The 13,781-nt window shown below is 36.7% G+C and overlaps 1 protein-coding gene across 7 annotated transcripts in view; it reads right to left on the reverse strand.

Moving 5' to 3' along the window:
* The window catches only part of TANC2 (tetratricopeptide repeat, ankyrin repeat and coiled-coil containing 2), a 365,238-nt gene that overhangs the window by 120,887 nt on the left and 230,570 nt on the right, over positions 1 to 13,781 (reverse strand). For all 7 annotated transcript variants that reach the window (XM_059379772.1, XM_059379770.1, XM_059379769.1 and 4 more), the window contains one exon: positions 13,232 to 13,495. In XM_059379772.1, the coding sequence (XP_059235755.1) occupies positions 13,232 to 13,495 (264 nt within the window). The remainder of the gene's footprint in view (positions 1 to 13,231; positions 13,496 to 13,781) is intronic.

Below are 13,781 nucleotides of genomic sequence, written 5' to 3' on the forward strand. Positions count from 1 at the left end.
GAAGAAGAAGAAGAAGAAGAAGAAGAAGAAGAAGAAGAAGAAGAAGAAGAAAGGGAGAGGGGAAAAAAAGAGCCCTCAGAATTCCCATTTCTACAGAGCCCTTGTAGGAACAGAGAAATATTAGCATCGGCTGAGCAGGGCCCCTTACACAGAGATCAGAGTTTCAGCTTTGTAGGGCCTTTCCTCCAAGTTTCTATGGGTTAATAACCCTAGCCTCTTCTTGTGCCCGCAGGCTCAGAGATGCTAGCTGTTTCCTGCAGCTGATAAGTCCATGATACCTCAGTGTTTCCTTTTTACCTTTTTAGTTCATTTAAACATAGTCAACCATTTTTTACATATCGAATTTTCTGGTAAATATGGTTTCTGTATCCTGGCTAGCCCCTGACCCATACACCACAGAATGTAGTGGAGCAGCTATCTTTTCATATATGTGATGTTGGTAATAAAGCCATACCACAGAATGAAGATGTGGAAGGAATCTTAACAGTCATCTAGTCCAGAGGTCAGCACATTCAGGCCTGTAGATGAAATCTGGCCTGCTGCCCATTTTTGTAAATAAAGTTTTACTGAAACACAGCCTTGCCTGTTCCTTAAGTATTCATTTACAACAGTTGCGAGAGAGGCCATATTAGCCTGCAAAGCCTAAAATACTTACTAGCTGGCCTTTTAAAAGAATGTCTGTTGATCCCAAACCAGTCAAATCGCTTCATTTTACAGATTAGTACTGTAGAGTGACCTGTCTACAGTGAATCACTCTTTTATGGTAGAGCCAGGCCTCAAAACCAGCTATCTGATCATCAGTCCAGTGAGTGCTCTCTGCATTGTGGGCCCCTCCACCTCCCCCGTCTTTAAAGCTTAAACAGATTTAATTCTTCCTTAAAAGGCTTATTTTTAAAAATCCCTTCTTTATCTTTGTCACTTCCTCTCAACTCCTAGTTTTTTTATGGCTTCAAAGAGCAGTAATCAAACCTGGGCAACAGAGACCTTAGAATGCAAGTGAAGGTACTGGTGTAGCCTGGACTAATAATCTTCACCCTTCAAATATTTTTTCCACAGTAAGAAACAAGAGAACAAACAAAAGCCCCCAAATTTGTTATTTTTTTTAAAAACAAAAAATACAGATAAGGTACTTTCTAAAGCTGATAAACTGAGGAGTAATATGAAAAGAGTATCAATAACAATGAGAATATCTTTTAAAGATTTATAGATGAGCGAGATCTGTACTTTGAGTAGAGATCTGAATAACAGATAATCCATTTTAATTTCTCTTTACTGAGAAGACCTTCTGGCAGGTACTACCAGCCCCAGCCTCAGTTTCACAGCCTCAGTTTCCTATTCCAAAAGAGCTGTTGGCAGCATTTGTTCAATCTAAACGTTTAGTGTAAACTTAACAAGCTTTGTTAAACAAATATTTACCATCTTAATTCCTTGGAAAATGGACATCAGTTGTTTTATTGTTTTACTTCACAAAACCAAGAAATGTAGTAAAGATATTTTATAACGAGCACATGTCTCCATTTCAGTCAGATGACATTAGGAGAAAAAGGCAAATACCCTAATTATCGAGCTGAATGAACGGTTCATTCCTCTACAAATCCAAATACTCATAGGCAAACAGTGAACTAAGGAAGAACAGTGATCTTCGGTGTCAAGTGCAAGAGCTCTGAAGCCTGATTCAGGCACAGACAGACCTCAAATCAGCCGGTGGGGAACTACTGTTTTAATCCGGATTGCAAATAAATTATGTTTAGCGCTAGTTAAGTCTACTAAGACATTTGTTCTTTTTCTTATTTTAGCAACCAGTATCTTCTTTTTGTTGATCTCTGAATTTATCACAGCTTTATCAAATAATCCAAAATGTTTTTTTCACTGCCTGTATCCCTTATTAAATCACTATTCTCCTTAGTCTTACTTTGCTTCTCACTGCCTTGTCATTTTCAAAATTCTTGCCCATTATTTAAAGGAATATGAGACAAATATTGGAAAGATGAGCCAGGAGACCTGAAATTCTGTTAGCTGTGGCCCTTTGTTCCACTAGTTGTATAGGTGCACTATCCCTCATGATCACTTGAATGTTTTCCATTTGTAAGCCACTTTCAGAGAAGTCTGTTGTAGTTTGTCAAACATCTCACTGTCAAATTTGCTCAAGTTACATTTTCTCTGCTTCCCTGACTGATCCTCCAGTCAAAATTAACTGCTTCTCCCCTTTAGCAAGCACATACATATATTAATTAAATCTGTGTGATGCAGCTACTTGCCCACATTGCTGTCTTCCCTTGTTATAATAGATTCTGGAAGGCAAGAAAGCAATGCCTGATTCATCTTTGATAACCCTGTCCCCTCAGAGTAAATCAAAGTACTCTGCACCTATGCTTAATACAGAACTGAATTCCAGCTAGTCCTACCTAGATTTAGATACATGTCTGGCTCTAGCTTCATCCTCCTCATCGCTCTATTTAATGTTTACCAGACATCACTATGATAATATGCTCAGCTCCAATGTTTATATAAACTTCCTTCAAGTACCACTGAAGTACTTGTCTTGAAGTCCCTCTTCTACTTTTTTCTATAGCAGATACACTTCCTTTCATACTATATAGATTACCTATTACATTTATTTTATTTTCTCTGGCTAGAATGTAAACTTCATGGGGCGGGGCAGGGATTTCTGTTTTGTTTACTGATGTTTCTCAAGTGTTTTGAGCAGTGCCTGTCATATATACAGTAAATATTCAGTAAACACTTGTCTAATAACTGAATAACTGTATTTGACATACACTCTGTGTTCTGGCCACATTTAAATGATCAATGAATGACAAATTAGGTTTTGTCTTCTGGGGTTGTTTTGAAAGCTAAGGATGAAGGAGGCGGCTATAGCAACAATGTCTTGAATATCTTCATCACATACAAACACCAATGGCCGACCTACAGGGACATACATGTTTCCACGTCACAGTGGTACTCTCACTGTGAAAACTGTCCTAGCATGTTTTATCTGAGAGAGTTCCATCAAAAATTAATACTATAATATTTAATGAACATTTTTAGCATAGGAGATAATTAGGTAAGTCGGACTGAACAAAAGAAAGAAGAAAAACAAATATACAATTTAAAAAATTACATGAAAAGAAAATGCTTTAAAAAGTAAACTTCCATGTAAAATCTATAAAAAAGTAAAATCTATGTCATTAAAAATCCTTGTTTTCAGAGAAGGAAGAGGGAAGTGGAAAAAGGGAGCATCTATGTATTTTTTGAGATCTCCTAGGATTGAACAGCTAATTCATTTATAGAACATTTAACTGACATACTTTCTGAAGTCAAAATAACTTAACAAATAAGTGGGCAGAAAAAAATCCAGCAGACAGCATTTGGTACAAAACATTCCAGAGGCAACTCTATATTGAGTATGAAACCAGTCTCAATTGTTTCTTCTTATATCAGTTGTCACAGTACAAACAGATTTTAGTAGCACGACTGTCCTTCTGGCTGACCTGAGCAGGGAGCTTGGAATGACATTATGTTTGCTACAGTCTGGGCAAGAAGCCACTGCTGTCCTTATACCCTTGATTCATAAAGTCAACATTCTGACTGCTGAAAAGCCCGTATTTTCTTCTTCATAAGATCCTCACTACAGCTTCTGATTGGATTCACCTAAATCCCCCAAGATCCCCATTTTGCATTTACCTGATTCTTAAGATCTTTTTCTTAGGAAAATGTGCAGCTCCAAACGTTAGCAAGTAGATGGTGAGAGTTTGTATTTTCACTGACTTTCACTGCTTATATGTTTCCTTGACAGACTCCTCATTTTCACACAAAGCAATGAGGACAGCTGCTGTAAGTGACTACTCCTGCTGTCCACATCCCTCCAATTCCCAGCCAATCTCATTTTAAGAGATCACAGACATCCTACTCTCCAATAATTTCTGCCATGCAACCGCAAGTCCACAAATTCTCTAATTCCTTTCAGCACAACAGGCTTAAAAAATAAACATGCAGTAGTGATTTACATTTTGAAAACAATAAAAAATAGTTTCAATTTTATGTATCTTAGAATTTTAATTTAAAGGTAGAGTCTATACATCTGAATTTATATTCAGAAAACCAAACTACTCTAGGAAAAACTCAAGCCTTGAAAGTAGAGATTGCCAAAACTCAGCTTTAATCACTTTGCCATTCAAGTTACAAGTTTTTATTTTCAGTAAATAGCACTACCTTCATATATGGTATATTGTGGAACTTTTAAATGATACATGTAAGAACAGACTTCACTTGTTTGAATCTTTATGTTTCTAAAAGTATACAGCTTTTGGACCAAACTAATGGATCAATATATTTATACTTAGAATAATCAGACTTCTATTTTAATAGTTGATAATGAGTACATGGTTGTTTTTTCTTTCTTCTTCTTCTATTTTTTTTTTTTTTAACAGATTTTATTTACTTATTTGACAGAAAGAGAGAGCACAAGCAGGGGGAGGAGCAGGCAGCGTGAGAGGGAGAAGCAGTCTCCCCGCTGAGCAGGGGGCCTGACGCAGGACTCAATCCCAGACCCCGGGATCATGACCTGAGCCAAAGGCAGATGCTTAACAGACTGAGCTACCCACGTGCCCCAGTACAGGGTTGTTTTAAAATTTTCCTTACATATATATTTTCCATGTATGTTGCAGGTGAGTTCAAAGCTCAGAAAAAAATTTTAAAAATCACCATAAACATCTGAATATGTACTAACCCTATTTCTAAGTAAAGTGTTACCAAAGTGTCCCTCCCATTCTTTTTAAAATCAAGGGTTATATGGAATAACAAAGTCAATTTTATTCTTTAGAATTCAATGCAGCAAATTAATTTAAATAATTCCTTGACAATTTCCTGGTCCTGCCAGAAGATGTGGCCCCATAAAGATGCCAGCGAGCTCAAGCAAAGACGGTGACTCTCTTCCCCAAGTAGGAAAAAGTCTATAACATAGCAAGGACCAATAACAATTATTCCCCTAGATTTTCTGAAGTGATGTGAATGGTATTTTCACATCATTATTCAATGTTATTTTGTCTCTAAAGTAATTATATTATTCATACTGAAATAAAGTTTTAAAAAGAAGGCAAATTTAAGAGCGGGATTTGAATAAGGCCTTTTATAACTGGCATTATTTTTTCCCTCAACTGTTCATATGCTTAGAATAATTTAATAAGTATAAATAAATATCTCGTATTTGAAATCCTCAGTTACTCCTGTTCACCAAGGAGATTTGAGTATTTGATCTTCCCACACTTTGGGGAAGCACTCCTATGTGCACATTAGAAAGTAAAGGAAAATAAGTATATCTAGAGCTATATTGAGCGCTGACCTGCCACAGCTAAGAAATGGTTTTAAAAAATGATTTAGATACCTAATCATTTTAACTATCAGAGGTTGTGGTCTTACCAAACATTTATACAACATTACACAGTTAGCAGGGTAATTCTCTGTAAAAGTAACTTTATTTCTCTACATTCTGGAAACATTTTCAACCTATAACCTATTAAATTTTGAAGATAACGGAGTCCTCTGGTTTATAGTTCACTTTCCTGCCTCTTTGTGAGGATACTGAAACCATGGTTTCCAGATACAGAAAACAATCCAATACAAACTATTCTCTGACCTATGACTTGCACTGTAGGCAACACTAGATTTGTTTGTATTACATTCAACAATGACAAAAAATAATTTTCTGATTAAGTATGCTCATACTCCAATACATTCAATTTGTACTACTCAGAGAGTATAAAATCCTATTCTCCAAGACAGATCCGTCTGGCTTCTTTTTTTCTCTTTCTTTTTAAACTTTTTTTTTTAAAAAAGATTTTATTTGTTTATTTGAGAGGACAGAAAGAGCAAGGGAGCACACAAGTTGGGGGAGCAAGGGGGAGAAGGAGATGCCAACTCCCCACTGAGCAGTGACCCTGGGATCATAACCTCAGACAAAGGCAGACGCTTAACCAAGCCACCCAGGAACCCCTGATTTATCTGGCTTCTGATGGTACATTTACCTTTTATCCTTTTCTTTTTTGAGCAAATATGATCAGTACTACTTAAGAATCTGAAAATCTGTGCTAGCCAGAAAGGCTCTAATTATGGTATGAGCACTGTGATAAACGGAAAAATAATCAACAGTTACGGTCTATGGGCATAGCAAAATAGGCTAATGTTATCCCTTTTATTTTTTTGAACATGGGGGAGCGGCAGGAGAAGGAAAAGAAGAGGGTAGAAAGAATTTAAGTGAGTACAGAAAATATTTTCCAATACTTGAATTTAAAACAAATTCCAATAACAAAGAAAAATCATTATTTTGTGGTATTTGATATAAACAGGGTACCTTCTGTTAAAAAGATAAAAAATGACACCAAAAGCATGATCCACAAAAAGAAAAATTTGATAAACTGATATGATCAAAATGTTTGTGCTTCAAAATACATCGATGAAAAAATTAAAAGATAAGCAACAGACTTGGAGAAAATATTTTGCAAACTTGTCGTTTGATAAAGCATTGTATCCAGCATATACAACAAATACTTACAACTTAGTAAGACAAAAATCCAACAAAAAAATGTGCAAAAGGGTCTGAAAAGATATTTTACCAAAGAAAATATACGAATAACTAATGAGCACACAAAATAAGCTCAACACCATCAGTCATTAAGAAAATACAAATTAAAAATATAACAAGATAGTACTTCACACCCACCCAAGTAATGATAGTAAGAGATAAGACAATAACAAATGGTAGAGAGAATGTGGAGAAAGAGGAATCCACATATACCTTATGAGTGGAATGTAAAATGGTGCAGCTACTTTAGAAAACATTTTGGCAATTTCTTAAAAAGTTAAACATATATTTACCCTATGATACAGCATTTCCACTCCTAGGTATCTATCCAAGAGAAATGAAACCATATGTCCATCCCAAGACTTGCACATGAATGTTCATAGCAGCACTATTCAAAATAGTCAAAAACTGATAAAAACCTAAATGCCTGTCAACTGGTCAATCAATAAAATGTGGTACAGGCACACAAAGGAATACTATTTGCAATAAGAAGGAACAAACTTTTGATACATGCTATATGACAGATGAACCTCAAAAACATGATGCTAAGAAGCCAGACAAAAGAGACCACATTTATAAGAAAGGTCCAGAAAAGTGAAGTCTACAGAGATAGAAAATAGATTAGTGGCTGCCTGGGGCAGGGGATGGGAATAAAATTAATATTAAATAGATGTGAGGACCATGTCATCACGACATATTATTGGGATGATGAAATGTTCTAAAATTGATTTATGGTAAAGGTTGCATAACTTAGTAAATATGCTAAATTGGGTAGATTATTCAAAATGGGTAAATTTTACAATATGTAAAACATAACTCAAAATAATTGTTTTTTAAAAAAGGATAAATTCACATAGAGACTACTGCTTCAGGACTTTATCTAGGGTAACACTGAACTAAGGTGGCAATTAAAATCATTTCTGGCCAGTTTGGGTACTGATCCTAGGTTTATGGTCGGAACACGTGGAACACTTTAAGTAAATTATCCATTTGTTGAAGTTACTAGGTTATTTTATACACACACACGCGCGCGCACGTATATATTCATTCATTCATTCATTTATTCTGAGAGAGAGGGGTGGAGGGTAGAGGAAGAGAGAATCCCAAGTAGAGGCCACCCCCAGTGCAGAGCCAGACAAGAGGATTGATCTCAGCATCCTGAGATCATGACTTGAACCAATATCAACAGTCTGACACTTAACAGCCTGAGCCACCCAGGCGCCCCCTAGGTGATTTTTTTTTCTTTCTTTTTTTAAAAGATTTTATTTATTTTATTTGACAGAGAGAGAGATCACAAGTAGGCAGAGAGGCAGGCAGAGACAGAGGGGGAAGCAGGCTCCCTGCTGAGCAGAGGGCCCGATGCGGGGCTCGATCCCAGGACACTGAGATCATGACCTGAGCCGAAGGCAGCGGCTTTAATCCACTGAGCCACCCAGGCGCCCCCCCCCTAGGTGATTTTTAATCAACACTAAAAATAGGTATTTCTTCAAAGACCTAGTTATGTCACCAAGAACCACTATTTCTAAACCAAAGGGATAATTCTTCTAAAAAGACAGAAGCCTAAATACTTCATAAATTTTTTTTAATTGAGGTATGGCTTATATATGTTAACTATATAAACCTTAAGTGCATAGCTCAATAAATGATTATATGTTTACACACCCATGCAACCACTATTCAATCAAGATATAGAAGGCTCCCTTGACATTCCCACCAAAGGTACCCACTATCTTAGTTCTATCACCATAGAAATGACAGAGTTTTGTCTATTTTTCTACACTTCATAAAAATATACATATTTCATATAATATGCCCTCTCCATGATGTTATCTTGGCTACAACATTCTTTTTCATTGTTGTATAAAATTTATTAAACCAGTCTACTGTTGATAGACATTTGGATGATTTCAAGCTTTTGGGTATTATGAATAAAATAGATATGAACCTTCTTACATTTATTTATATTTATTTTAGTTATTTTTTGGTGAATATAAAGACTATTTTTTCTTAGTAGGCTCCATGCCCAACACGGGGCCCGACCCAGAGACCAAAAGTCATGTGCTCTACCAGCTGAGCCAGCCGGGCACCTGGGGATTTATTTTTGATGGCCATTCTATGCAGAAGTGGAACTGATAGTTTTAGGTAACATGCATAAACAGCTTTAGACACCTTTAATAGACCTTGCCAAGCACCTTTACAAAGTACTAGTTCCAGTTTATTATTATACTCCCATTAGCAATGTATGACAATTTCAACGGCATCACATCCACACTAACACATGGTATTGTCATTCCTTTTAATTTTGTGACAATGCCCACAGTCGTTTCTCACTGCCAGGACGTAGGAAGGATCTGATGTCTTACTCTACTTCTAACAAACTGGGATGGCGGAAGACATCAGACATCTAGGTCAGAGATGAAAGACATTTCATTACTCAGAAGAAAAGCAAAAGCCAGAGTATCAACACTGGAGTTGCTCTCTGAGGCAGAATTCCCACAGGCAACACCAAGAGCTGGGTGACACCAGCACATGCAGATGGGTGTGCTGTGAGAAGAGGTGCACTGTGCCTATGAATTAATTTGTGTTTTCTAGGAATTTGTAAGTGGGATCATATAGTATATTCTCCTTTTTGTCTGGCTTCTTTCATTCATTGTAACCATTTTGAAACTTGTGTGCATTGCTGCAGTATCAATAGTTCATTTCTTTTTACTGCTAGGTAGTACCCATCATAAGGATATGTTCTAATTTATTTATCCATTCAACTGCTGGGGGCCATCTGGATGTTCACAATTTTTGGCTATTAACAAATAAAGGTGTATATCTTTGTAAGAACATGTGTTTCCACTTCTCCCTCTATAAATCCTACTGATTTTTTGACCTCACATGTCTCTTACAGATATTATAATCATATATAGGTATATATTATGTATTACATATATAATCTGGATATTATATGTATAAACATATACTTTAAAGACTCATAAGTAATATTAACCTTTGGAGAGGGGTACTAGATGGAGAGAGGAGTGGCTTTTTCTCTTGTATTTTTTTGGTCCAATTTGAACTTTTGTTTGATTTATATATATATTATGTAACACATATGAATCTTTATTTTTTTTATTTTTTAAAAAGATTTTATTTATTTATTTATTTTGGCAGAGACAGAGATTACAAGTAGGCAGAGAGACAGAGAGGGGGAAGCAGGCTCCCTGCTGAGCAGAGAGCCCGATGCGGGGCTCGATCCTAGGACCCTGGGATCATGACCCAAGCCAAAGGCAGAGGCCTTAACCCACTGAGCCACCCAGGCGCCCCACACATATGAATCTTTAATTTCTAGAATATATCAGCAGGAACTACTGGGCAAGGAAATTACGGCTCATTTTTGTTTTCTTCTTTGTATTTCTCTGTATTAAAAAAAAAATCTAATAAATGTTACTTTTTAAGGCAATAAAAGAAGAAAATCTCCCAAGCCATTTCTCAACTCTCCCGATACCTGGTGATTCGCTCCCTATAATTCTGCATAATACCACAAGCTTTCGATGAACTATTTTCTCTAACTCCAGGCTCTCCTCCTTCAGTTCATCCTATATGGATGAGTATATAGCCATTTTTCTAACCTGAAAATCTGGTTATACAGCTCCTGCTTAGACTGACTAGCAACAAAATAAACCTAATACCATCAGAGCACAGAAGCTCCTCGGTATCACCTGCAACATCACTTTCCACTATGCCGTCACTGTACCACAGGTTCTGGTCATGCTGCAATGCCAATAACACAGTAACATGCCAAGTTCCTTTACTTCTTGGGGCTTCCTTCCTTTTTTTTCTGACCTTGTTGCGACTTCTCGCTCATCCCTTTCTGTGATGTCTTCTATTCCTCTCTACCCTCTCCCCCTCCTTTTTAAAAGATTAATTTTTTTGAGAGAGAAATAGAGCAAGAGCTAGGGGTAGGGGCAGAGGGAGAGGGAGAAGCAGACTCCCCGATGAGCAGGGTGCCTGACGTGGGGCTTAATCCCAGGACTGTGAGATCATGACCTGAGCAGATGGCAGATGCTCGACTGACTGAGCCACCCAGGTGCCTCTACCTTCCTCCTTTGCGTTCAGATGCTTCCCTCCTCTGTGTTCTTATGGTACTTTATAAATTACTGTATTATAGCAGTTATCCCACTGAGGCTGAGTATTTTACAAAAACAGCAATGGATGTCAATTAGAATTCCATCCTGTAATTCTCTGTAAAATTATCCTTTATTTATTTGAGAGAGAGAGCACAAGCAGAGGGGAGAAGGAGAAGCAGGGTCTCTGAAGAGCAGGGAGCCCAACATGGGGCTCGATCCCAGGACCCTGGGATCATGACCAGAGCTAAAGGCAGATGCTTAACCCACTGAGCCACCCAGGCGCCCATGTAAAATTCTTATCCTCATATTTGCTGAAGTCAGTGTCCCAAAGAATATGCAAAGACTTACTGAAGTTGAAGTGTAGCCACAAATATATTGATGCCTATAAGGGGTAGAGTTGCTAAGTGGCAGTTGGCAAAAAATATACCATGAGAGGTCATTTAGAAGCCCTCCAAATTCACAGATTGGATGGCAATTCCCTGAAAGTTGACCACAATTTAAAAGATTTTATTAAGTAACTAGAATATCAGCTCTTGCAAGATAAAATTCTAAATAAATGAAAATCTTACAATCCATGTAAAAGAAAAAAGGTACTCTTCATCTGATAAAATGTTGCTTGCTTTGTAAAGTTTTTAAGAAAATATTTTAAATGGCATTTTTTACCTGGTTATTAAAATACTAAGTTCTAAAAAAAGCTAAAGTTCTGTTCTCTGTTCTGTGTTCTCTGTAAAAAAGCTAAGTTCTGTTCTCTGTGATAGAGCTATATAGTCAATTTCTTCTATATGTATTAGAGAAGGAAATGGTAACTCACTGATACTTACGACAGTTGCCTTGTGCTAATTTCTAGAGAACAAGAGTGTTAGAAAACTTTAGAGAGAGAGAAGGATAATATCTGGCCAGTTCGTCCTGGACAATTCTTTGTACGACCTAAGGTTAGCATCTGAATAGGGTAAATAATGAATACAGATATTTGTTCTTAAGAAGGGCAAAGTACTTTATAATCTCTCCAGTAAACTAAAAAGAGGACAAGAGAAGCTTATACTTTGACTTCTACCAAGTGCTCAGTGCCCTTCTCTAATAGCAGAGCCGGAATTTTCTTATAAATTGCTGCAGCTTAGTTAAGAAGGTGGGATGTACCATTAAGACTGGTAGCTATATTTCCTCAATGTTATGCAGGCAAGGACTTAAACGTTTCTTTTCTGGAAAGACTGAATTTGCTTAGCACTGTTTAAGTTACAGCATTCTAGGATTCTAATATGACGTCATTAGTAGGGATCAATATATTCCAAACAACCTAAGAGAGAAAAGTTTCTATCACTATTTATTTATTTATCTATCTAAAAAAGATTTTATTTATTTTTTTTTGACAGACAAGATCACAAGTAGGCAGAGAGGCAGGCAGAGAGAGAGAGGGAGAAGCAGGCTCCCTGCTGAGCAGAGAGCCCAATGTGGGGCTCGATCCCAGGACCCTGAGACCATGACCTGAGTCGAAGGCAGAGGCTTTAACCCACTGAGCCACCCAGGTGCCCCGTCACTATTTAAAGAAAATAATCTTGAAAAATTAATATTAAAATCCCTACAGTTACCACATAATCACATGTGATGACTGAGGTTGATGTTCTCCCAGACAATGGAACAAAGAGCAATGTTTTAGAAAAGGTACAAAAAGGCAAGAAGCATCACATTATCATCTGTATAACATAAATCGTTATATCTGGGAAAAAAGAGCTCCCAACTACAATAAGTGTTTTATTATCTTGTGTCAGAGAGACAAGCCTTTCAGGCATTCATCAGGCCAGTAAGAAAGACAAACACAACTATGATATTTTAGTAGGGACAAAATCTAGATGATGTTGCATTTTGAAAATGCCAGAATGTCCAACTATTCTGCAAAAGCTCCTGGTCTGAATTATTAAGTAGCAACTTAGCTGTATAAAAATATCCTTTGACATCAATTCTGAACAGCTGCTAAAGGATAATGGCTCCATACTTCCTCTATGAGTTTATGACTAAGACTGCTAGGAGTGTTTGAGTTATTCTTTCACAGTGTAGGTACCTGGTGATTTTCCTATGACAGGACGACTAGGGTATTGTGAAAATACTGAGCTCTGCCTTGCCTGCCTGTCACTCCCTCAAACTATGGATGATGATTTCTGATAACACAACTTCTACTGAAATACACATTAATTTTAAAACGTTTTTTAACACTACTGTTTTTAAAAACCTCAAACTGAAATATTTTCAAAGACTTTGGATATGAAAACAATACAGTTAGAAATTCAATAATAAACTTTATTGGTTTTACTTCTGATTTTATGCATGCTGTTACACACTTTGGGAGCAGAACTAAATAACCACTTGAATATGATGACATTCATATTCAAAGCCAGGTTCAAAAAGATATACACGTGCATATTACCCAAACACAAGAATAGCTTAGTCAAAGAAGATGAATGGAAAATTCTGTTAAAGCAGAATTTGCTTTCATTCCAGTATATACGCCGGTAAAATGGTCAATTAAAAAAAAAAATCTTACCTGCTACTGAATTTGGCCGTGGCATAAGATACAGAGGAATAGATTGTACGGATTGTGATAAAACTGTTTCCAAATTCCTCTCTGGGATCTTATTCAGACTATACGTAGAAGCCGTCATATTTTCATCGACTCGATACAAACAGGAATCCATGCTGGATTTTTGAGACTGCCAAGGTTTTAGGTTTCCTCCAGATCCTAATTCTTTACTGCTTTCCCCAACATATTTTGTGCGTTCTACATTTTCAGAATAGCTTGTCAACGTAGCTGAAAAAGAGAGTAGAACAAGTTTTAAAAAATCCTCACAAACTTAGAGAGTAAGCTGTTTACTACTATGCAAATTCATTAAGAGTATTAACGATATTATTTTTAAGAAGTTACAGATGATCGTTTCATCTCCACCATGAACTTTAAATAATTGAAAGCAAAATATAATTCTTACATATTTTCTCTCACATCTGTTATGTATTTACTTTAACAACTCTATTTAAATGGAACTAAACACATTCATACATCAGTGCTTAAAGATCTACAACTAGAACCTAAATATTTC

This window comes from Mustela nigripes, chromosome 16, assembly GCF_022355385.1.
Source record: "Mustela nigripes isolate SB6536 chromosome 16, MUSNIG.SB6536, whole genome shotgun sequence".
NCBI lineage: Eukaryota > Metazoa > Chordata > Mammalia > Carnivora > Mustelidae > Mustela > Mustela nigripes.